We start from the raw sequence: 25,968 nt of genomic DNA, 5'->3' as shown, positions 1-25,968 counted from the left end.
CGGAGCAGAACCAGTGGGAGCCGTTTAGTCTTTCTAACTTTTACGCTAGTTCGGGCAGTCTTGCTGCATGCGGCTACAAGGCGTAAATAACTGTAGCTCCTTTCAAATTCAACTCGGCATTTCGCATATTAATCCGCAAGCTTTGAGCTCAGCGTTTCGTAATTTCCACTAGAAAAGTGTACGTTTTCATGGGCCACAATACGGCCGGATTCCTCTGGACTATAAACCTTCACCTGCCTTTAGATCCGTATTTAAAAATTATCTTAAAAGCGAACTTTGAAGGCATCGTTATCTCTCGAAAGCCGCTCAAACTACTCGAAACTGAAAGCTTAGCTGAAGTCCAGTTTGTGATTGACAGCTGTCGCTTCGTTAGCCAATCAAATTATTTGAACAATTCTAACAAGAATTGTGATTGGCTTAGTTTAGCGCGCTTTATCAGAGAACAGTGCTTTTGCTCGCTTGGAAAATAAAGTTTGGTTTGAAAATTCAGCCAAATGCGTGGGGAAATTATCGGATTCTTTATCATAAAACAAATAAAGAAGCCTCGACTGTGTTCTGTTCTGTTGTAAAGCACTTAGGAAGCAGTAGAGCACTCAAGAAGTAGGGAAAAACACTCGACTACGTCTCGTGTTTTCCCCTACACTTCTTTCGTGCTCTACTGCTTCCTGCGTGCTTTACAACAGAACAGAGCACAGTCGAGGCTTCTTTATTTGTTAAGTAAAAATGACTGAAAGTTGACTTGAAGGTTGCATTATTTTTTTTTTATTCCAGGCTTTGCCATTCTATGATTATTCTAACGTCACAAGACAATAAATAAGGAGAAAATTGAAAATCAGTAGTGTTCAGCACATGTTTAATGCGAAAGAAGAACTGCAATCGTGTAAAACGTTGCTGTTTTAACCAGTCTACTTCATCGTATTTTTATTAAACAGACCTAACAATTGTGGGATTATATTATACCACAACCTAACAAACTGACTTCAAGGCCAAGAATGCTCGATATCTGTGGTTCTGCAAAGAAGACGATAATCAAAATTAATTAAGGACAAGTGCAAATGCAGTATTTTCAAATGCACAGAGCAAAGCATAGTTAAGTCTCTTCAAGATTCAGCATCAAAGATTTTACACTAAAGTATCTGAAAAAAAACTTACGTATTTTTAAAAACTCTACCAATTCTTTACAAGAGCAAGAAAAGCCACGTTGAGATACACCAAGCTCGAATGAACGTACATTTCGCCATTTCGCCAGGTAATTTTCGTACATTTATATACATAGGCTACTCATTCTTCCGTACCATGTTGTGGTATAGTTCTGTCTCCCTGAACAAGCACCAACAATTAAAATCTTTCCAGAGGCAAACGGAGCAAGAGCGACTAAAGCTCATAGAGAAACCAAACTCTAGATGAATAATATCAGCACACGTTCTTGGGAAAATAATTTGCAATGTAAACTAGTAGCGCATTGTAATTCGAGCCAAAACAATAAATTAACTGGTATTTTAGCCTTGAGCTTGGTCACTCTTCTGAAATCACTCGAAGACTTAATAGGAAACTTCGAATAAATGGTTTCAGCTGAAATTGTACTCCATGGGCAAGTCAAATGGGGAAGTCGCGAATCAATTTTGCTTTTATCGATAGATTGCAATGACTTTCTCAAAATCGATCGAAGTCACTTATCGATGTATGAAATGACAATACCCAAATATTAAGTAAAAAACTTAAGTGCTAAGTTTATCAGTTCAGCCTTTTTTGAGCGTTACTCGTTTCCCGGCAGCAACGATCCTATAGAGTGTTTCGGCTGTCATTTGTAAATCTTTTCACCAAAACTTTCTTAAGTTCCCAGTTCTTTCTCGTTTAAACTAATCATTTGAATCCTTTACTCATTCGAATAACTTTTGCATATTCTGTAGTGAATATCATAATACAACATCTTCATCATATAGCTGCGAGCATATCCAAGAAAATCGCAGCAGTGTCACATGAAGTGTCAGCACTTCCTTCACTGCGTACAATTTGTAACGTTAGTCTATAACAAAATCATTGTACACTGGCTTTGGCTTTAGCAATAAAAGCTAAACAAAACTTTGAAATAGAGAAGTATTTATCCCAGCTTCATTTCAAAGAGAAAAATTTTTCTAGGCAAAAAAGGGACCAAATTTCTATTGTGTAAACATATACATACATAAACTTTATTTAAAGTCGAATTTAAGAGTGGCTACATTTATAAAGCTGATATCTTCGAGTTAAATAATTAAAAAAAGATGCAAAATACAAATTAATGATAAGAATGTTAGAAGACATGCCTATAATAGTCCATGGGCCAAGACCCCCAAAAATGTTTTTTTTGGACCATGTGGAGGGACCAGTGCTATCACGTATTTTCTCAATCTGCAATAACTGAAGTCTATTTTAAGGTATGATAGCAAGGTTCTATCAGTAGCTTTCTTGCTCTAAGCATGTGATAAAATGACGTCATCGAAACTGCCTAATGACCACGGATCCGGTTAACAGCTTCAGATTCTGAGCGATGTCCATTGTACAATTCTCTTCAAACAACATTTTATACATTTTAGGCCTAGCAGAATAGGACATTGATTCAATTACAAAAGAAGGAATTTTTTTTAAGGTTGTCTCGTTGCCATGGAGACGGAAATGGTCAATGAGTCCACAACTGAAATAAAAGTCACTGAAAATAAGGCTTTTCACTTCCTAATTTTAAAAAATAACAACTGCAATATACGTTGTCAAAAAGTTCAATCATGTGTAGATCACTCTAGCACTGGCTTGGATTAACTATTCAGCTAATGAGTTTTAAAGAGCTCCTTTAACGAATCTTCTTTGTCCTGATATCATCCATTCTGAAGCCATACCAGTACCAAACACATTGAAGACTTGTCCTTTTCGCGTCAGTCAAGCATCATTTTCACTTAAATGTAAACAAAGACTCATGTTTAATTTCAGACAAAAATAACAGCTAAGTTATTTTAAAGCATTTAGCGGTTGCCATGACAACCACAAACAGTTACTCGATACATTAAAAATAGTACATGGCTCGAAACTAAACCTTACGAATGTAAGAATATGTATAAGGAAAGTTATTTCATATTTTTCCTATGGTTATGAGATTCTTACCTTTCGCTTTCTTCATCGTCATTGTCGTCAACGGATAAAACATCGTCGTCATCATCTGGTCTGTTTGTGCAATCTTGAAGCCGGCACATATCAGTACATTTCAGCCCATTGACAATACAGGAGCACGACGGAAGTTTGCAGGACCTACTGCACTGGCAAAATAGTAGTTCTAGAACATCTTGCGGAGCTGGCTGACCACCCATCCAGTCTACGACCAGCTTGTCGTCTTCACTACACCAGCCAAATCCCACTGGTGATGGGATGGCTGGGCATCTTTGTAAACTTCGTCTCCAGACAGCAGCCTGGTAGTTTGCTCGTAGCGAGTGTTTGTGCAGCGTATCATTGCAGGGTGGTAGCTGGTTGGAATCAACGTCTCCTCTCTTTAAACAGAACAGTCGATATCGCAGCTCATTGATGTCGCTTGTCCCAGGGTTGCTGCAGTACATGGCACATGTAAATTTCTGAAGACTATGGTACAGGTGATCAGACATATTCCAGAACATACCCAAATGCTGGAACATCTCTTGAAATTCAGCATTTTGCTTTACAATTCGATAACCTGCAACCTTTCCCCGTCCGACAAAGCACTAACAGTGTCGCAGCCTGTGAAGGCATGAAAGCCCGGCAGTGATCTGCATACACTTGCTCCAACCCTCTCAACTACTCTTGAGATATCGATGTACTTGATTCTGGTCTGTGAACCACTTTTAATGAATACTGGAGAAGGAATAAAGCTCTTGAAGGCCAAAAGAAGTACCAACACATCAGTGTCTTCTGATACTATGACGACCCAAGCAAATCTCGATTTAGCTGCATGGGCAGCATGTAAGAGGATTCGGATGTTAGCCTCGTCTTGGGTTGATTCGAGCTCACTGATAGGTTGCATTATTCCAGACGATAACTGATAACATGTTTCGCCACACGTGACGACCAGAGTCTTTCCTGATAGCTTCTCTGTGTACCTTTCTTTTTTCCACTCGCTGGTTACAAACACTATGAAAGCTTGTTTGTTCTTTGAGCTACACAGGAATCTTCTCCACTGTTTAACCTTGTGTTCGGCTTGAATGTTGCGGTATTCGCTTCCTAAACCGTCACCCCTGTTCTCTCTTTTGGCGTTCTTTATGGATTCCTCTCTGTAATCATCGAAGACGACATCAATCCTGTCACTTGTTCCCCCTACGTTTAGAACTCTGCAAAGAAGAGTTTCAGCAACTGCCGCAAATGTCTTCTTATCACCTTTCAAACACTGGACAAGAGCCATCCCATCTATCACACATGCTGAGGGTTGGGGAATGGCATCTGCTGTTTCGACATTTTTATACAGTTCTTTAACCAAGGACGTTTTGTTCGTCTTACGCATCAAGCCATCTGCGGTAGCTAATGACCAAGGGAGTGGTCCGAGAGGATGGGATAACACTTCTCTCATCTGTAAGTCTCTTCTCTCTGCGATAACAATCATTTGAGCAAACAGTCTTCTGTCGGCCTTGATGATCACTTCTTGGTTCTTATCAGCTTTAACTGATACCTTCTTGTTCAAGTGAGTAAAAGTCTTCAGCTTAGCTTTCGTGATTGAATCATAGAACTTGACTTTGGGTGGATTAGACTGAAGTCGTTGCTCTCGGAATGCTTTGTAGGCTTCCTCTCCTTTATCTTTAGCTTGTAGCAAGTCGTGGTCTACATCAGGAGTGGCAACTTTTCCTGTGGAAAGACAGACGAGGTCTTGAAGGTCAGGGCTGAATGGGTTGAGCCAAGTGTTTTAAAGAATTGACAATATGGATTGAACATCAGCTTCATCTCTTTGTATTCTTGTTGCTTGTAGATCGTTGTGTTGGGAACAAGAACTACTGATGTGCAATATATCTTTGAGTTGCCTCAGGAAGGTGCTCCGGTATTCAGCGACCAGGTAGAATTTGCTTACTATATTAGGCCTTAGACTGAAACCTTTAGTTCCTCCTGACGTTTGAGTGTCTTTGTTGACAGTCTCCTCGCACGTCTGATCAACGGGTATTCTCCCAAAAGGGTTGTCTTCGCCAATCTGAATAGAAAATCCTCCGGGTCGCAAGTATTCCAGGGTGTCCGGATGCTCTGCTGGTAGATGTGACATTTCATGCAGATGTGCTGAAAGGTACCTGGCGTAGTTAAGGTTATCATATGCGAAACACAACGGGACAATTTCACTGATATATGAAAGGTGAAGATCCCAATCTCCCTCCCGATATCCTCTTAACAGACCAAGTAATATTTCCACCATGTCAACATAAGACATCCAGAACTTCGATAGCTTCCCATTATCATGTCGGAGATAGCTCGTATACAAGCAGAACAGTTGCGATACTTCTTCAAATGAGGGACTCTCCACTGTGTCTTTGAATTCTTGTTCACATGTGTTATCACAGAGCGCTTTCAGTCCTTTAAAAACGCATCAACAGTAGGCTTCTTCTCTTTATGATGTTCCTCAATCCAAGAGTTAAATCCCATCCCTGCTAGCCTGTTAAGAGCTTCATACATGAGCTTGTGAAATCGTACGGCGCGATTATATGTACGGCCTTCTAGAACACCAGCCACAGATCCTTCAGCAATTACTCCAGACTCGACTATTACGTCTCGTAAACCAGCATCTTGGAAACGCTTTCCGATCACTGACAAGAAAGTGCAAATGGTATGGAACACACCCATTCTCAACACAAGGTCATTAAACTGTCCCCTGTGTTTCCACCTTATCTCAGTAGCTTTAGCATGCAGTGCCTGATCAAACACGACAACTATGCTTTGGAGGTTTAAAGTTTCCTTAATCTGTAGGGACTTGATGAGGACTTGGTACACAGCTGACATGGTCGTCGCTGGGGCATTGATTGTTAGAAGATAGCCCACGTTATCCTTGGCAACTTCTTGGTTTTTACGCACCAAAATATTGAAACCAGTCCAACCAGGAACAGATTGCTTCTGACTTGCATGAATGCGTACTAAAACACATAGCAAGTTCTTTCTCCATGCACATTCCATGATTTGATTTAACTTGAACTCCACATATCCTCTAGTATGGGGCCTACAGCGCTCGCCGGCATTATAGATAGGTACAGTTTCATCATCCACGGACTCGATACTTCTCCTTTTCGATTTCACAATGATTGGTTCTGAAGCTGATGGAGGTTGGAGACCAAAATGATTAGCTTGAACTGCAATTCCATTGATTCGGTGGGACGTGCCTTCACCAGACAAGGTCTCCTCGAGACGATCAATATTATCCCAGGCTAGAGTGGTACTGATGAATGGACGGATGTTGTGGGGGAGGGGAACTTCGTTGCATGAAGTTGCTGCCAACTTTTGAAGGCAAAGTGCAGTATTAATCTCTTCAAGTTGGGAGTAGGCAATTCCGTGGCCACAGTGATTTAAAATTTGAATTAGTTCAACGTTGTTAGTAAGAGATTGTACAGCGTAAGGAAGCAGGACGTGCTTCAGGAGGCTTCTGTCGTCCACCACTCACACCAAATACCAAGTCCTGTCCAAACGAGGTTATGAGGCGTTGAACTTTTTGAGAAAAAGATTGCAAACCCGGAAATCCAGTGCTTCCAGTTAACATAGTGAACAAAAACTCTTTGAGGTCATCTGGAATGGTCACGGCATTTTCAGATAGTTCGCAAGGTTGGGGTGGCCATGATGCCTTTATTTCTTGATCCTGGATAGCTTTTCTGAGATGGAGGGCGGTCTTCGATATTTCCTTGGTACTATTTAAAGGACAAGTAGTTTCAGACTTCTCCATAACAAGTTGGGCTAAATCCAGTCGGGAAAGACTATGCGGAATAACAAAAATTCGCTTGTTGCCAGAAAGATCTTCAAAATCCAGTGTGCCTCTAAACTCCCCTTCAAGTTTCCTTCTGAAATGGGTTCTCGTAGATTCTTTGATTTCCATGTCTCCTTGAGATTTAAAAAAGGATGTAAATAAGGTATAAAGCTCAGCCATTCTAACAACCATCGGGTTTTGATGTAGGTAAACAGCATTTTATAGGCTTGTGATTCTGCATTAGTATATTGAAAACACTTATCTTCCTCTTTTGTATCACTGCTAACAGCCTCTTGAATGTTTCGGGTGTAGTCACGATAACAAGACTTGTGATAGCACGCTTCTGCCGTGACAAGCTCCCTAGTGACAATAGCCAGTATTCGTGGATCTCCTGATCGTGTTATCAGCACACAGGTCGATACATTGGACCAGTGCCTCTCTAGTTTTGGTTCCCCTGAGGTATTTGGTCTTCACGCAAAATACACAAATTCGCTCATAGACTGTACTTTGCGTGGTCACGGTTTGTCGGACTGAAGATCTGCGGCTACTTGTGCCACCTTGTTCTTCAACTTTGAAACCAGAGTGAGACAACTTTTGTAAATCCCTTTTCATCGTAAAGATACTGCGACATTTTCGATGATAGGAGATCTGGGGTACCTCTCCTTCCTTTAACGTTTTCGCGATATCGAGAACCTCTTCGTGGTTACGAATAACCGCAGCATTCAGTAGCGATTTCCATGACTCAATGTCTTTTAAAGAAGACAACTCTCCGTTTTCGTCACTACAGTGAATTAAGCACTCGTTTCGTTTTCGTTGTCGCTTGTTATCTTCTGCATTGCTAATTTCTAGAGTTTTTTGTTTTGCTCCTTAAATGTTCAAAAAGAGGTAAAGTAAGGACAGTCAATTTAATATTGTTATTTTTTTCTAGCAAAAATTGTTACACGTTTTAAAATGTTTGAAAGGCAGTTGGATTCAGAATTCATTAACACGGTGCATCAAAGTGTGGTGATATATACAAAGACTGAGCGACAGCAATATTTTATGTAATTTGTGGTTCAAATTATCACAAGACAACCATCAAAATGCTGATTGTTTAGTTGTGTAGCTACTTGTTATAACTTTTATTGAGTTTTAAACACATACCGACTTACAAACGATGAAAATTAATGATTAAGGCAACACAGTGCTGGGCTGTTGAGCCCATGTAGATCTCGAAGGACTGTAAGTTTTATATAATTTGACGTTCAAAATATCACTATATCGTCATAAAAATGCTTATTGTTTAGTTATACAGCTAATATTTTGTATATATTGTTGATTTCTAATCAGATCTCTACTTAAAGATTATCGAAATCAGTGAATAAGTCAAACGTACTTACCTGCCATGAAGGTCGCCATCTTGAATTTCCCCATAATGCATTGCAACATTTGAAGTAATCCATAACTTACTATATCATCGCTTTTAAAGAGGTAAATTGAAATTTGGTTCTTAAAAAATGATTTGTGTTCTTTCTTGTTGTATTTATATGTGTGAAGACTATTTTTGGTCCAGCTTAATATTTTTAATATGACTTTTGAAAACAAGCCTCGTTTTCATGCAGAAGCGAATTTTGGTGATATTTCAGCCAATAAAATATACAAGAAAGCTACTCTTTAGGGGTTGCTATCATAACATCTCGTAATCACCTCCAACTTAGCTTCAAATTTGTCACACTCTCAGCTGGTCCCTCTGAGTGGTACATCTGAGAGGGTCTGGCCCATGGACTATAAATATTAAACTTATTACAGTCTATAATACAATATGAAAATTTACAATTACCATCAATATTAACTCACACACTTTACATACTACTGAAATGTGAAATTGATAAAACTTCAAGAATGTTCCTCTTGATTTCATGCATCTTGAAACAACTTCTTTAGGCCTCTGCGGTGGGGGTGGGGGGCGGAAATTCCACAGTTTTGCACTTATATACGAAAAAGAGTGATGACCATAAGTTGTTGTTCTCGGCTCGAGGAGTGACAGGATGTTACTGCCTCGTAGTTTGAGGTTTACAGAGCGAAGAGAAACATGTCTCTCATGTAAATCTGATAATCTGACATAAACAGTCTTCTATATAGTAAAATCAGCTTACTGTGGAAACGTCTGTCACTTAACGAAGTGATGTTAACTTTTTCAAGTAACTGGTCAGGAGAGGAGCTGTAATAACTAAGAATAAACCTAAGTATGCGTTTATTATTCAGGGCCTTTTAACTTTTCAGTATTACGTGGTTGCAATAATGCCAAATTGTAAAGCTGTAGTAAAATTGTGGTAAGATGACGGTCTTGTAGAGTTTCAATATAGTTTTACCGGAAATAAGTTTAGGGAAGTTTATGCAGTCTTAACATAACATTGAACTCTGTCTGATTGTTCACCTTCTTGCAGATAGTGGCTACATCATTATCGAAACTGAGTTCCTTGTGTATATTATTGTCGTGTTATGTTACTTTTTACAACACAGCACTGGCTCTGTTGCTTGAAGTTTTGCTTTTTTTACCCTTTTCTCTTGTCTCTGATGATCAGTCTGTCCACGAAAAACAGCTGAAAGACGAAAAAATGTATAAACAATATCAACAACAACACTTTGTTTATTCACGTTTCACCTAGGAGTTAACTAAGCTCGATCAAAATAAGCACGTGTATGCATAAAGTATGCAAAAAGTAAGCAGGCTTGTGCTCTGTCAACTTAGTCAGTATCAAACAATTATGTATAGATTAGATTCTCCGAAATTTAGTTAATCGTTTTATAAAAAATCGACCTTAGTGTTATTACATATTTAATCGTATCTATAACAAAATTCTTGATCGTGAATGGTTCTCCGCGCGACGAATTTGAACTTTTTGTAATTGGATACCTGTAATTGGATACCCACGTGATTCGCACGTCAATTACGCGCGCTTTAATGGCTTCCTTCGCAATATATCCTACAGCTTTCAAAACTTATGAAAAGCGCTACAGACGTTTTTGCTCAAAAGAAATTCTCAAAAGACATTTTTAATTCCGCTCGTCCGATTTTAAAATTACTCGCGCGATTTCTCCCTGAATTGTGCTCCACTCGGTCCAATTACCATCACTAACTATCCCGCCGGCAGATAAATCTACATCACAGGTGTAGATAAGCAAAAGCATTTACTTTTAGGTTACGTAATTTAATAATAATAAAGGAAGTAATCAATTTATTTAGTGTCAATAACATAGGGAATACTAGCTAAATTAAAAATGCCTTACAGTGGCAATAATCATAATATGCTAATAAAATGTAAGGGGTTAAGAGTGTGCTTAACTCTCGGACGTACAAGCTAACTCATACCCCCACCGTGGCACAAGGGAGATAGATGGAAACCCTCCCGTTTGTTTTCTTTCTGTTGACGCACAGCGAACTAAATTTACATTGATTAGATGGCCATAAGCTTGCTCCACTAGATGATACCATTCTGGCTGTTTATGACTTCATATGATGTTAAATGACCTCATTTGACTCTTGGATCTCGCTATTTTTTAAAAAAAGTCAAAAAGTAACTTCAATTAATACAAAATCGAGCCAGAATGCTTCTGAAATGTACAAATTAGTTCATTTCTCCAATTCGATGAAGAAAACTTAAAAAAAAAAAGAATTATGTCAAAAAAGTTGACTTCTGGCTACACCTATTGTATGTCCATAATTTATTGTATGCCCATCAAAAATCATGGACATACAATTAACACATCAATATCTTGTAAGTCCGAGGGTAATAAAATGACTATAGAGGAGGTGACGTAGAAGAAGAATTAGGCAGAACGTGTCATTATTATAAGAATTCTGTACGATATTATGGCCGCCATCTCTCAGATTGTACATGGATGGTGTCACTCGATGCTCAAGACGAGCCAGGTTGTTGTATTTCTAAGAAATATTAAGATTGGTTCTAATCATCTGTATCCTAAAGTGCAGATAGGGGAATTTTTTAAGATAGTCTTCCAGTAATGGTCTTTCCTTCAATGCTCAACAAAGTTCGTAATCCATAAAGGTTAATTGGCATTTTCGAATTCTTTGTCAAGGGCACTACTGATTCCAATTAGTAGGTGGCTACAGTACTCGAGAAAAAGTAAGCCTTAAATCCTGTATGCGTATACCCCTCATTGAAATCACATTTATACATATTTGGAAAATAATCAAACAATCTTATCTTTTTGAAATCATTCAGCTTGATCAAAAACTTCTCGTCAAAATATTGAACAATTCCTAAGGACCTTTAGTTGAAAAAAAGGAAGCCAATCTTTCAAGGAATCCGTACCTTACTTTCCAAAATCAAATGTCACGTTATCGCCAATCAGTACAAAAGGCGCCCACTGCTTCACGTCACAGTAGCCGTTACATCTCATCCATTTCATGGCCCGGTGAAGACAGTCACTAGCGCTTTCCCCGCGAACAAGGTGATCGTAGAAATGACTCATTAACTGCTCTGTTGTGCTGTCTTCTATGGCCCACAGTGACACCAACACTGAGCGTGCACCAGAGCCTAAGAATGCTCGAGCAATTCCGACTGCTCCCTCGGCTTTAATCCGACCTCGTGCACTGTGGCAGCAGCTTAGGACTACCAGTTTAGCTCGAAGATGAACTTTAGAAATGTCGGACATTGTCAATAAGTAGTCTTCTTCACGAGGTTTCTTCTTGGGAAAAGACGGTGCAAGAGCAATTTCGCCTCTCTCTGCATCACCGTGAGCAGCAAAGTGTATCAGACCCACTGAATTCATGGCTTGAAGTACTGCCTGCTTAGTGGCCTGCTTTCCTAGTAAAGGTTCTACACCCAGTTTTTTTCCTACCATCTTCGCTTCCTCTTCTGCATAAGGCAAACGCGAAATGACCGTGAGACATCCTTTGAAAAGAACCTTGCCAACTTCAGGATTTCCGACTATCAGTACACCGGTCTGACTGTGATATTCTGCTGGACTGTCATGGATGAGCCTGAGAGTTGTTAAAGAAGGAGCGACACGGATCTTGAAAGTCTCTAATAAGACCTCTCCACTTTCATTAGGTAACGCGACAAATGGAATGTTGTATAAAGAACGATCAGGAACAATGATGATTTCAGGACCCTCAAGCAAGTCGGCCACAGGAGCGAAGATTAGTTTGTAACACAGAGGAATATTCATTTTGGGTCCTTTGTTATCTTCACTTTCATTTCCAATTCGTAAAGCTTCATGGTTTTCATCCTCGCATGAATTGCATTTCTCTTGTATGACATTTAAAGATCGGTCTTCGCATAGTACTTCCGGTACAATGCCAAGACTTCTAAAACTTTCGCTTGCAAATAAGTCAGCCAAAGTGCCGCAAAATCCTTCTTGAGCAATAATTTCATTTCCTTTGATCTTTCGGAAATGCTTGATTCCACTTGCTTTAAGAACCCATAAGTATATGCTGTCCAGAGAATAACAGATATATAGACAAGAAGAATTAGGTTCTTTGTCCATGACGCTTTCAATATCAGCCCATGTTTTTGGATTAGCGGTGACTTGATTCTTGACAGAGTACTGAGCTGACATCAAATCTGCTAAAGCCCTGGCCTTCCTCAGCTCTGAAACATACAGAGCTGCACTGGAATTTCCGGTTTCACAAAGCAATGAGCAGAGATCCTGGTAGGAACAGATATAGTGATCTGAAAACGATAATTTGAATTCATCGTTGTCTCGTAGGGCGCCGCGCATTTCCTCGCATTTTTCAATACCGGCAAGAAAGTACGTAATAGACTCCTGGATCTTTCTTGCTTGCATTCGTTCGTATGCCAGAGACTGCAGCGATCGAAACTGGGTCTTAACATGTCCAATATCCTCGCTTATTGCAAGCGCATTCTTAATATATTCTTCAGCCCGAGCACAGTCACCATGGTTCAATAGCACATTTCCTAAGTCTAAACAAAGTTGTGCTTCTCCACCTCGGTCTCCAATTTCTTTACTGATTGCAAGTGCTGCCTTGAGATGTTCTTCACCCTTGATAAAGTCACCAATTGATGAAAAGACAGCTCCTTGGACTCCGTGGAGAAAGGCTTCCTCTCGTCTGGCTCCAATTTCTCTTGCGATGACAAATCCTTCTTGATTATATTGATTAGCCTCATCATATTTACCAACAGAAAAATAGAAAGCTCCAAGTCGTTGGCAAGAAAAAGCTTCTCCAGGTCTGTCGCAAATTTTTCTCGTAATCGCCAATAGTTTCTTGAAAAAAATTTCAGCTTTGTCATATTCACCAACTGACTGATATACTGCTCCAAGCATTCCGTAACAGGAGGCTTCCCCTCTCCTGTCACCGATCTCTTTGAAGATCGCAAGTGATTTCTCAAGATGTTCTCTAGCCTCGTCATATTTGCCAACTGATTCAAACACAGTTCCAAGGTTTCCATAGCACTCGCATTCTCCTTTTCTGTCCCCAATTTCTTTGTTGATAGCAAGTGAAGTCTCAAGATGTTTTATAGCCTTGTAATATTCGCCAACTGATTGATACACCGCAGCAAACTTGACGTAACAGGAGGCTTCTTCTTTTCTGTTACCAATTTCTTTACTGATCGCAAGCGATTTCTCCAGATGTTCTCTGGCCATGCTATATTCGCCGACTGAATGACACACAGCTCCAAGATTTTGGTAGCAGGAGGCTTCTCCTTTTCTGTCACCAATTTCTTTCACCATTGCGAGTGATTTCTCGAGATGTTCTTTCGCCTTCTTATACTCGCCAACTGATTCATACACAGCTGCAAGGTTTTCGTAACAGGTGGCTTCTCCGTTTCTGTTACCAATTTCTATCTTGATAACAAGCGATTTTTGAATATGTTCTCTAGCCTTTTCATATTCGCCAACAGTTTGATACATAACTCCAAGGCTTCCGTAACAGCAGGCTTCTCCATTTCGGTCACCAATCTCTTTCCGGATCGCAAGCGACTTCTTGAGATGTTCACTAGCCTTGTCGTAATCACCAACTGATTGATAGACAGCTCCAAGGTCTCCATAACAGAAGGCTTCTCCTCTTTTACTACCAATTTTTTTTGCGATTCCAAGTGATTTCTCAAGATGTTCTCTAGCCTTGCTGTATTCGCCGACCGATCGATACACAGCTCCAAGGTTTCTGTAGCAGGAGGCTTCTTCAGGTTTGTCACCAATTTCTTTGTTGAAAGCAAGCGATTTCTCGAGATGTTCTCTAGCCTTGCTATATTCATGGACTGAGTGATAAAAAACACCAAGGTTTGCGTTGCAGAAAGCTTCCCCTACTCTGTCACCAATTTCTTTGAAGATTGCAAATGACTTCCTTAAATGTGTTTTAGCCTTGTGATATTCGCTTATTGAGTTATACACCATTCCAAGGTTTCCGTAACAGGAGGCTTCTCCAGCTCTGTCACCAATTTTCTTATCAATAGCAAGTGACTTCTCGAGGTTTTGTCTAGCCTTGGCATATTCGTCAACTGATTTATACACATCTCCAAGGATTGCGTAACAAGTGGCTTCTCCTCTTCTGTCACCAATTTCTTTTTGGATCGCAAGTGAATTCTCTAGGTGTTCTCTAGCCTTGTCATATTTGGCGAGTGATCGATACACGTCTCCAAGGCTTTGGTAGCAGGCAGCTTCTCCATTTCTGTCTCTAATTTCTTTTCGGATTGCAAGTGATTTCTCAAGAAGTTCTCTAGCCTTGTCATATTCGCCTACTGATTGATACACAGTTCCAAGTTTTCCATAACATGAAGCGGCTTCTCTTCGGTCACCAATTTCTTTTTGGATTGCAAGTGATTTTTCAATATGTTCTCTGGCCTTCTCGTATTCGCCAACCGAGTGATACAAAGTTCCAAGGTTTCCGTAACAGGAGGCTTCTACATTTCTGTTGCCAATTTCTTTGTTAATTGCGAGTGATTTCTGGACGTGGTCTCCAGCCTTGTCATATTCACCAACTGAATGATACACCGCTCCAAGGTGTGCATAGGAGGAGGCTTCTCCATTTCTGTCACCAATTTCTTTTTGCATCGCAAGTGATTTCTCTAGATGTCCTTTAGCCTTACTGTATTCACCAACTAATTGATAGACAGCTCCGAGGTTTCCGTAACAGCGGGCTTCTGCATTTCTGTCACCAATATCTTTGTTGATCGCAAGTGATTTCTCGAGATATTCTTTAGCCTTGTTGTATTCACCAACTAATTGATACACAGCTCCGAGGCTTCCGTAACAGGAGGCTTCTCCATTTCTGTCACCAATTTCTTTGTTGATCGCCAGTGATTTCTCAAGATGTTCCTTAGCTTTGTTGTATTCACCAACTAATTGATACACAGCTCCGAGGTTTTCGTAACAGGAGGCTTCCCATATTCTCTCACCGATTTCTGTACTGACTAGAAGCGTTTTTTCAAAGACGTCTCTCGCTTGTACGTATTTACATTGACGGAGATACATTTTCGCTAGTTTAAAGCTGATCTTACATTCGAATTTATCAGGTCTTTCTCCACTTTCACGGCATATCTGGAGACATTTTTCTGCGTATTCTATGGCATTTGTGGTGTCATTAATGAAACTATAAGCGTTCAACATTTTCGAGTAAATCCCCTTGAACAATAATTTGGCTAATTTATCGTCTTTGATGCCCGCTTTGTCTTTCCAGATGACCAAGCATTCCCTGCATATTTCGATGCTCTTAAGAACTCGATTGGTGTTGAGAAGAAAGTCAGCGACTATGAGGCCGACAAAGATGGCTTGTATAATTTCTGCTGTCTTGTCCATGTCAAACGCTTCTGTCAGGATAAAAGAGAGTTAAAGTGGAAACAAATTTGAAGTTTTCGCTGTTGGCTTCGATAACCTTGAGAAAATGTCTTATATAACAATTCCGCAGCTTTCAATAAATTAAAACTAAACGATCCCTTCTTGACGCATCTAAATAATTGCAGCTATGGGAAATGTTGACTTTGTTTAGAAATGGATAAAGACAATCTAAAAGGTTTGCAGTCAGAAACTATTTTAGGAAAACATAAACAAGCGCATATTAAGGTTAAGAGCCGACGTTTCGTTGTCATCGTGACACCATTCTCAAAGTAAAGTGAATAAATTCGTGCGAAGATTTGATTTTGATAGTTTGCAGTCTCTAAAAATTATTAATTAGGCAATCAAATTTGTTCGAGCATTTAGCAAGCACGTGAAACTGTTCTGAAAGGCAAGTAGGTCCTTTCGAATTATGTTCGCCTAATTGCAAGTAATGTATACCAATCGACGAAGATTTTTGTTTGTGTCCATCAACGTGACCGTGGAGGTGGTCGCGAGTGTAACCAACATACCCTGCATCACACAGGTTACATTGAAATTTATAAACTAGGCATTTTTGGTTAACAGTGATTGATTGCCGGAAAACGTAGAAACGGACGGATGTTACTAAACAGGGGTGACGAAGTAACGAGAAACCGAGTAACGGGAAAAAATTTCAAAGGGTATAAACTTACAAAATCTTTTTAAAATGCGTAGAAACGATTATAATCGATTTTATAGCATTGATGGATAAATAGTAACTACAAAAATTAATCAAAAAGCAAGCTTGGCGTTTTCTGCGATTTTATTTAATAAACCCACAAGCTCAGAAACAAAAGTTAAATAAAATTGCTGTGGCTAAATAACCGGCAGTCGCTCAAGGTCTTCAAAACACTAATTGATCGGCGATCCGAGTGTTCTTAATTAATTAGGAATTAATTTTAAAATTCAAGGAAATAAAAAGAACTTAGCCGATCCAAACTATGATATGTCGATTAAGAAGTGCTAAGGGATTCCAGTGACTCCAAGGTATCAGTAACGCTGCACATAGAATACGAGGCCAGTATGAGTTATGAAACCTTACAAAAAAGGTGCATCCCGCAAGGTTTCCAAAAAATTAATTTAATTGTTTTAGTTCTAGTAAATCATGTTTTGAATTGGCGAAATTCTTTTGAGTCAATCAATATTGAAGTGATAACTAAGTTGTAGTTGACACAGAAAAGCAGTACGTGACCTTTCGTCCTGAAATGTGAAATGATTTCCCAAAATCACCATAACCCTGGAATCAGCCGAAAAGACTTCTCTCTTCACTTTTCTCGTTATTATCATTAGTTGATGTCTCCTTTGAAGACAGAATTAAGTTATTCGATCACTGCGAACGTCAGGTGATAGATTTCGTTCCACGACCTGACAAAGATGATATGTATAGTATCAAATTTCAGGATTAGAAAACCGGGCAGTGCAAAACGCAGACTGCAGACTGCAGAGCAGGGGTGAAACGCAGGCTGGGGATAAAATAAAATATTAATAATAAAAAAACACGAGGATCAAATCCGGATCAAATGAAGACTTGGGAGTGTTCGTACGCGTACCCGTAAAAGGCGTTTCCTAGCCTTAAATAAACATTATATTATCAACCTCGAGTTCTTGAACTCCCCATTTTGAACCAGGTTTCCCACAAGGGCCCGAATTAATTGTAATTCTGTGCATCTTACCCTTGTTTTGAATTTTGTTTACGCGATTAGGTCTGGGACCGACCAACTCTTGCAGCGCATTTCCTTCATCCTGTACTCATCGACAAAGTCTTAATAACGTTCAAACTACCGCGTGTCTTAGTTGCTTCAAATGGACTTGGCATTGTTCGGAACACAAGGCAAGCAAAACACGACAGCACAGCAACAGGGCTAGCTAAACAAGCTAAAGTTTGTGAAAGACATTCAATCTTTGTACTCGACTCTAATATATCAAGAGGTTTGTGCTGAAAGGTGACAGTCGGCTATCCAAACACGAGAAATTATAACATTTCGTGACTTGAGGACCACGTGACTTTGCTGAGTGAGGCCTCTGTGTGTTTCGTGAGTCCTGACGTGACATTTTACGGGTACGAACATTTTTTTTTTATCCTTATGACTCGTTTTTTATTATTAATATTTTATTTTACCCTCAGTCTGCATTTTACCCTTGGTCTGCAGTCTGCAGTCTGCATTTTACCCTCAGTCTACATTTTACCCCCGGTGTGCAGTCTGCAGTCTGCAGTCTGCGTTTTACAGTGACCGATTCGAAAACTTTGCACGGTTGTCCGCCGCAATAGTCTTGGGCATTGACTTTAAATCTTAGAGTTTTAAACTTTAGCCGCTTGTACTTTGCGTGTAATTTTGAACCTTTGGCGAAAGAAAGAAAAAAATATATACTAGTAGTAATCAAAGATTAGAGCAGTGCGTTCACGCACTTACTTCGCATGTGTGATCTAATTTGGTGGCGTTCGAATTGCTCGATGGAAAACTAACGTATGGCCCATGTATGCTGCTGTTTTAGCTGTAGCACGAACTTTTGTTTTCGACTGGAACCCTTCTCGGCACAGTACATGATTTTCAACGTAATGATGATTAAACCGAAGACGACAAATTATTACTGTTACAGAATTAGAACCCACCACTACAAACTCGGTTATCTTGAATTCATCGTTATTTCGAACTCAAAACTATTTCCCTCGGATCTGCCTATCAGTCATTTTTATCGGCTATGTCGATATCCCACTATTTCGAGCTAATTTTCGTTTCCCCTGAGAGTTTGAAAAAGCGGGCTTCAAGCATCTATATGCCTTTTTTCTGAAGTGTCGCCTAGACCCGATGGATATAGACTGATATCTTAAAGTTATAAAAAAACTTTTTTACAGATATTGAAATGGAGTTGAACTGTATTGTGTCAGAAACTGTTCGCACTGAAACATGAGTAGCGAGTACAGTATTTTCTTTTCTTGCTATTGAGATAAAGTTCCCTGCTGCAAGGTTAAAAGCGTAGATCGGTTCCTCTTACTTTATTAGTAAGGGTTAATCAAAATCATTGATCAGCTACCACGCAAGGTTGTACTCACCACTTTCCTTTCTCGCAGTGGGAAGAATATGAGAACGACAGCCTCTCTTTACCACAGGAAATTGTGTTTATGGGCTGACAGGAAAATCATCACTGGTTTATAAAGACATGGATTTCTATAATGAGTACATGACTGTTTTATTCTTTACCACCGTGCGTTTATAAGACGTACAAAACTGAAATTTAAAGGAGCTCAGTCACGCGGTTTGCGCATATTGAAAAGTTTAGGCTCGATTTTACAAATTCGTCGTTTGTGATCCGTGTTCACCTTCTCCATCCTTAGCCATCCTTGTTCCTTTATGGTTTATCATTATCTCATTGGTATTTTTCTATCTTATTAAACTGTTATTTTCAGGTTTCCTACCATTTAAAGGTAATTTTGTATGTGGCCAAAATAACTCAAAATTCCGTGACTGAGCACCTTTAAAATGGATGACACAGGTACAAAACTGAAATTCATAGACCAAGGCTACCGCACAAGAATGAAAATCACAGAGCATGATAAATTTGCTAAACTTATACCACTTACAGGTAAAGATAACCATGTACTACTTGAAACCGTAAGCGGCAAAGACGAAGAAAAATGCACCGTAAATATATTCGTAATCAGTGGTTTCTGGCTCTTGGTAAACAGACTTAGCGCATGCATGTTTGAATTAAACACTACTCCGCAATTGTTTTTCATTTGTGACAGTCACTTGCGATTTATGGGTCTAAAAAGTAAAACCAATCTTCATGGCAAGTGAAGACTTCATGTGAGCTATACAAAATGTAATTAAATTGATTTCGGTTAGCTCCGTCAGAACGCCGGGCCATGGTTACTTTATTTAATAAAAGCTGGCCGTATACGTAGGGAGAGCAATTTGAGTGTCCATTCGTACAAAGCTTTTACAATTTATAATAATGTTCTCCTCTTTTTCTGCATATCAAGAACTCAGTGCTGGCCTTGAAATTGCCACTGTTTCATGATTCATTTCAAAGTTAAGTGGCTTACGGTCCCCTTGTTTAATTAGGAAAGCAGTAGAACTTTCAATGCCCGGTGTATAACAGTGAAATAAGCGGTTTGAAATTGTTCACAGCGTTAGGGACCAAGTTACTTCCTCTAAATGATTTTTCGTTTGTTTCCTTCAGTACCTACATTAGGTAATATGTCGCTTTTAGTAGCAGCTTCAAGATTAAAGTTCAGCTTTGCAATTTTATTGCATCAAGTGCCATGTTTAGCGCATTCGCGTTCACTCGACCAGCCTAAACTCAGGAGCGGTTCTTGAGTGTCGTCTGGATGAGAGCTAGAGCTGCTGAAATCTCATTTATCAGTTGAGTTAAGTTATCAGTTGAATTTTCAGCCCATTTCTCAGCTGTAAGAAGTTTTTGGAGACATCACTTTCCAGCAGCGAGTCAAAAAATGCCTCGTTTGTTAGCTGTTAGTTAAACTCCATTCAGACCCTGTTTATTTGTGTACGTTACATCCACCAAATTTCTTCAATCTGCTAGCTTCTTATTTCCATGCGTTCATTTCAAAATCGTTCTACATAAGGACTTCGTTAGAGTGGACTCCGTGCCCCTGTTTTAATGGAAGGAACATCAGAATTGAACGCCTCGGACATTTTCGATCGGTATTAGGACTAAAGCATACTTGAAATGAAAAGTAATGGAGCGATATTTAATCAATGCCTTGACGGGAACTCGAGTTCAAAGACGACATCGTAATCATTTTGAGGGTCTGTAACTTTAATAAAATTCAAACAACTTAGAGACAACTTTCATTTTCTAATGAGATACACGATGGCACATGATCGTGGAATAATAATCTCTCTCAAGTTTTTTTTAGTTCACTTTCAGCTTCAGAACTTCCAACCTTACACGCATTGTCATACTCCAAGATACATTTACGCAACACGCGTGGTAAATTTAACCGCCTGAGAACTGGATACAACATATTAAAATAACCTCTGAGGGATTACCTTGGGAACAAGGTTTGAATAGGGGATTACTCTTGGTATGACTCAGTGTGTTTAGAATTATCAATGAAAACTTTCTTTGATATCGGGCAGTTGACAGGTAAATTAGATCACTGAATCAACAGCGGAGTTACCTTATTATTTGGCTCTCTGCAAAACAAGAAAAGTATTCTGATATGATATTCGCAAAAAAAGAATTTTGTTTCTCTATCTTTAAAATTAGACTTTCAGCGTAAAGCCGAGGAAGTCTCGACAGAATCCAGAAAGTGAAACCTAAAATGATCATGCTATTTTATTTTAGGAAATTGGTCGCGATGAAAACTGTGTTGACAGCCGATAAATTACTCAGGCACGCACCAAGGCAAACGAAATTTGGCATGTTATGACTCACTGCTGGAGATTTAACTAAAATCTGCGAGGATAAGAGAAATAACGCATGAGACATTTTTTTGTTTTAATATCTGTTGGGTGTTCAACTTTTAATTTGTCACTAATATTTGGAGGTATCATGACAGCTTGATTTGACATGTTGGTGCCGCCAAATGTAATACGTAACAAGGAAATAGTTTGGTAATTAGACTAACAGGTCAAGTGTGTGTGAGCGATTATTTCACGAGGCGGGGCAAGCGAGTTAAGACGGTCAATTGACTATCGGCTAATAGTTGGTGGCTAATAGTTTTGCTATCGGCAAAGTAGTAGATGACGAAGGGCAAATTACTCTCAAATTCACTATCAAAGTCTATGTAGAAACCAAAAGCAACCCGTCTTCCTGTTTTGGCCTAACCCACAGAGCGGCCTAGCAAATCCCTAGCTCATAATGTAATTGTTAAACAGACCAGAGAGCCAGTTTTCTATGAGCTAAAAGACACTGAGGCGCAGCCGAGCTGATCGCTAACACAAAACAAAGGCGAATAGTCCTACTAAGCAGAGACGCTAACAGATTACTATCTTAAACCTACAATTTCAGGGTGGGTTTTCGCAGCCATAAGTGATCAAGAATAACTTTTCCTTTCAAAGGCTACGCGAGAACTCGAGTGCTACTTGTGATATAAACAACAACCGGAGAAACAATAAGATTCATGCATTTCCAAACCATGCTAACGCTCTACGTGTCTACTAAATATAAATAGAAAATGGTTTAAAGTGAATTCAATAACCATTCCTTATAAGGTCATTATGAATTTCGGGAAAATCCCTTCAACATGACAATGACCTGTTTTTCCGTCATAATACACTCTTAGTTTAGTCAAGTTGAGGGCGATGTCTGAAAAAATTAACGTGCATCCGATTTCTTTATTTTCATACAGATCTTTTGTCACCCATCTCAGAAAGCTTGGTTTTAACAACAACATTGTTATGAGCAAATACGCCATATTTGCATTCTTGTTATTGGACTGGAACTAGCTTGCAAAAGAAGATCATGCGCGGGGAATATCATGAAAAAGAGATTAAAATCTTTTGCATTTGTAAAGCGCCCTCGTATCAGCCTCAGTTGCCAGCTAGTTCCAGTCCAATAATGGTCTATTCTCGAAACAGCAAAGATGAAAAGAATACCCACATGAAAAACAATAACTATGAACTGAAGGATCTTGGACAACAACAGCAACAATGATTTATTTACTCTTGGAGCTTTAATACACATTTGCAAAGAAAATTCTTTAAAGCCAAGTGATGGGGCTTTTTTTTTTTTTTTTTCAATTTGTTGCCAATTATTGTTGCATTGCAAGTTGAAAAGCGTTATTGCGCGTATTTTCAACTGTATTACGAGTTACGGCAACAGGTGTCATGCACGGAGTTGAACTCTTTTCTACGTTGCACGATATTTTGCTCCAACTTGCAATACAGATAATAATATGCGCAATAACGCTTTTCGACTTGTAATGCAACAATAATGCGCCACAAGTTGAAAAAAATGGCATTTTCATGTGGTTTATCCCATTATGCACTTTCCCTGTTGGGCACTGTGTGGAAGAGGACGTTATAGAATGATCGTGTTTTATAATATGACGCGGATGGGATCTGATTTTTAAAAATAAAACCGAACCGAACTCGATCGACCAGGTCCAAATATTAAAAAAAATTAACTTTGATGATTTAACCTCTCAACTCGTTGAATTACATGAAAAAAGCAAAGAGTCTGAAAGTTACCGATGTCGATTATTATTTATAACAGTTACTTATTATAATTATTTATTTACCCTCTGCAGTGTTTGTAGCACAAAGGCTAATGGGGCTCAGCAAACAACTGAAGCAAATGATTCAAATTGAACATAACATTGTTAAGAATCCAAACCGGCCGGAGGCAAACCAGTTGGCTATTTACAAGCGTTGCCGACGACTTGAGCTCGAGGCTACCGTGGAATTAATCTAGGTAGTGGTCAGAGCGTGACTGGAACCCGGGACCGCTGGATTTCGAGTCCGACGCTCTGACCACAACGCCAAGCTGCCTCCTGCCATACGCCACTCCGCCACCCTGCCTGCATATCTGAAAAAACTTGTTTGTAGGAACTGCACATGGCGTGTCAAACTCCCGTTACAGGGTAGTTCCTCGACAGAAACACTATTGTTTAATTAGAAAAGACGCAAAAGTACTTTCTAGGAAAAAAAATAGGTTGCTTTTATGGAAACTAATATTTCTTTTACAAAAATTTCACTCAGTAGACCTTTATAGGGAAAAAAAAGATAAAAAATTATAGCGAAACAAAAACTCAAGTCAAACTACTTCGCTGTTCCAATTTGATGCTGAAACAAACCATTTGTCTTGATATATGAACAAATGTATCTCGAAAGCAGAACGGAAGTCGAGTTTTTTTTTTTTTTTTTTTTTTTTTCCGTGACAAAAACAGAAGTATCGCGTTACGGTCACCATACATGCAAATTGGAGTCAAGCTTTTTGACCTCGACGAAAACGCTGCAAAACATTTACATTTACATTTGGATCCCTGCAAAGTCACCCACCGTCACATGAGCCCTACCGCACGTAGAATTTACTCAATACAAATAAGCGATCCGAATAAACGAGATGCCAAAGGTAAAACTGGCGATCGGAAGGGTATTTAGCTTGTGGTGACCCTCAACATTCCTTGCGTGACATTTCTATAACATCCTTGCGTTATCACATGACATTTAGTTCTTAGAGGGGGATTTAGCAATTCCCCCCAATTGTAAACACGTGCCCTTTGAGCAAGCTGTTGTGGTTCGAGTGTTCTGTTGTTAGCAGAATAAAAGAAGATTAACTCTTATTAGTGTTCGTCTACTCAGAACGCTAAATTGGTGACCCCGAAGCGACCATGCCCGACGAAGCTGCCATTCCGGCACAACCAACCGCGGTCGCTAGTGCTGTTTCGCTGAAATTACCGGATTTCTGGGCGTCTGACCCCGAACCTTGGTTCGCACAAGCTGAAGCTTAGTTTGCAGCTCAACATATCACCCAGGAGAAGACGAAGTTTGGTCATGTGGTTGGCGTTCTCCCAGCCCAATATGTCTCAGAAGTACGCGACATTATTCTGCGACCGCCAGACGCTCTTTACACAGCACTGAAAACCGAATTACAAAACCGTGTCTGCCCTTCAAAACGACAACGCTTACAGCAGCTTCTACACGTGAAAGACCTTGGTGATCGAAAGCCATCACCACTTTTACGGCATATGTTGAAGCTTCGCGGAGGTACAATCACAGATGCTGGCAATGATGAGATTTTCCGTGAGCTTTTCCTGCAGAAACTTCCACTCGCCGTTCGCACGGCCTTTGCGGTGCACAGAGATGCCAACCTCAGTGAGCTCGCCGACATGGCGGACAACATGGCGGAAGTCTAAGGTCCTCAAGCACCAGTTTATCAACTCCAGATCTGGAAAATATTGCAGTCGCCTTCAACAGTGCGTGAACAACCACTGTCTCGCTCCCAACTTGATATTTGTTGGTAACATGAGCGATTTGGCGCGAAAGCTTTAAAATGCCGTGAGCACTGCAAGTTTCAACAGCTACAGAGAAACTCGACCGCCAGTCGACGCGACTGGTACCTCTCCCCTCCTTCGACTTTATGAGAAGAATACTGAATTTTTTAATTGACGCGGCAGCTGCACTTAGCGTCTTTCCGGCTAGACGTTCAGATCGTTTTAAGAAAGGTGACGTCACCTTGCGAGCTGCGAATAATTCTATCATTGACACTTACGACAAACATCGTCAATGAACCGCTGGAAGGTCTGGGCAGCATTTTTTAAGCCAAAGGGCATGACAGTTTCATATGGACTGCCTCCTGTCAGCAAGCATTCGAAGCAGCCAAAATGGCTTTGTCGGAGGCTGTGCTGTTGGTCCATCCTCAGCCGCATGCTGCCACCTGCATCACGACAGATGCATTAAACCTCGCTGTTGGAGCAGTGCTTGAACAGTTCATTAATGGACAATGGAAACCTATCTCCTTCTTTTCGAAGAAGGTGAGCCCTGCAGAACTGGAATACAGTGCCTTTGATCGTGAACTTATCTCGCTGTCCGACATTTCCAGATTTTGTTGAGGGCCGTGTTTTCCATATCAACACTGACCACAAGCCTCTTATATTATTACCTTTGCACTTCACTCCAGTGCCGAACGACAATCACCACGACAGGCCCGGCATCTGGCTTTTGTGTATGAGTTTACGACAGACATCCGCCATATCGATGGCCGAGCTAATCGTGTTGCTGATGCACTGTCACGCAACATCCTTGCCTTGGAACAATCCCCAATAGACCTTGACACCCTTGCTTCTGCCCAAGACCAAGATGAGGAGCTCCTTAAGCTTTCCACCTCCCCCGCCTCATTGCAGCTCGCACAAGTACATCTTTTGCGCTCCGGGCGGACTCTTCTTTGTGATATCTCTCAAGGTCGTCCCCGTCCTCTGGTGCCTTCAGCGATGCATCGAGCTATCTTTGACAAACTGCACTCTTTGTCTCATCCTGGCATCAAGGCCTCTCGTCGTTTGATATCCGAACGGTATGTCTGGCCCAATATGAAGCGAGATATTGCCTGCTGGACCCGTACCTGCCATGACTGTAAGCAGTCAAAAATGCAACGGCGTTAAATCCCCACTGAAGGCCTTCACCCCACCCGACTGTCGTTTCGATAGTATTCATGTGGACATTGTTCGGCCCTTACCTCCATCCAAATGCTACACTTACCTGTTTACTTGCATTGACCGATACACCCACTGGCCCGAGGCAATTCCAATGGTTGATGCCACCGCTGAGTCC

General features: G+C 40.1%; 2 protein-coding genes and 1 pseudogene across 5 annotated transcripts; 1 reads left to right on the top strand and 2 right to left on the bottom strand.

Annotated features, from left to right (window-relative positions):
- Positions 1-905: 905 nt before the first annotated feature.
- On the bottom strand, positions 906-19,255 carry LOC145502342 (uncharacterized). 3 transcript variants are annotated; one of them, XR_014051315.1, is made up of 4 exons: positions 18,786-19,255; positions 10,346-15,687; positions 9,330-9,495; positions 906-1,011 (listed from the first exon to the last, which is right to left on the bottom strand). XR_014051315.1 is itself a non-coding variant. In XM_081481623.1 (3 exons), the coding sequence occupies exon 2, from the start codon at positions 15,674-15,676 to the stop codon at positions 11,231-11,233; it is 4,446 nt and encodes a 1,481-aa protein (XP_081337749.1). In that variant the 5' UTR covers positions 15,677-15,687; positions 18,786-19,255; the 3' UTR covers positions 8,855-9,495; position 11,230. The 3 variants fall into 3 exon arrangements, 1 of the variants encoding a protein (XP_081337749.1); XR_014051314.1 differs by lacking the exon at positions 906-1,011 and having other exon boundaries at positions 8,855-9,495; XM_081481623.1 differs by lacking the exon at positions 906-1,011 and having other exon boundaries at positions 8,855-9,495; positions 11,230-15,687.
- LOC145502391 (uncharacterized) lies at positions 2,222-4,661 on the bottom strand (annotated as a pseudogene). The gene is made up of 2 exons (XR_014051318.1): positions 3,133-4,661; positions 2,222-2,926 (listed from the first exon to the last, which is right to left on the bottom strand). The product of XR_014051318.1 is annotated as an uncharacterized LOC145502391 (transcript).
- Positions 19,256-23,764: 4,509 nt separating the features above from the next.
- Positions 23,765-24,557, top strand: LOC145460117 (uncharacterized). The gene is made up of 2 exons (XM_081444849.1): positions 23,765-23,773; positions 24,177-24,557. Exons 1-2 carry the CDS (start codon positions 23,765-23,767, stop codon positions 24,555-24,557), a joined length of 390 nt encoding a protein of 129 aa, XP_081300975.1.
- Positions 24,558-25,968: the final 1,411 nt, after the last annotated feature.

This window comes from Orbicella franksi, chromosome 11 (genome assembly GCF_964199315.1).
Source record: "Orbicella franksi chromosome 11, jaOrbFran1.1, whole genome shotgun sequence".
Taxonomy (NCBI): Eukaryota; Metazoa; Cnidaria; class Anthozoa; order Scleractinia; family Merulinidae; genus Orbicella; species Orbicella franksi.
Note: the sequence above shows the minus strand (reverse complement) of the source record. Positions and strands in the feature narration are given on the sequence as shown.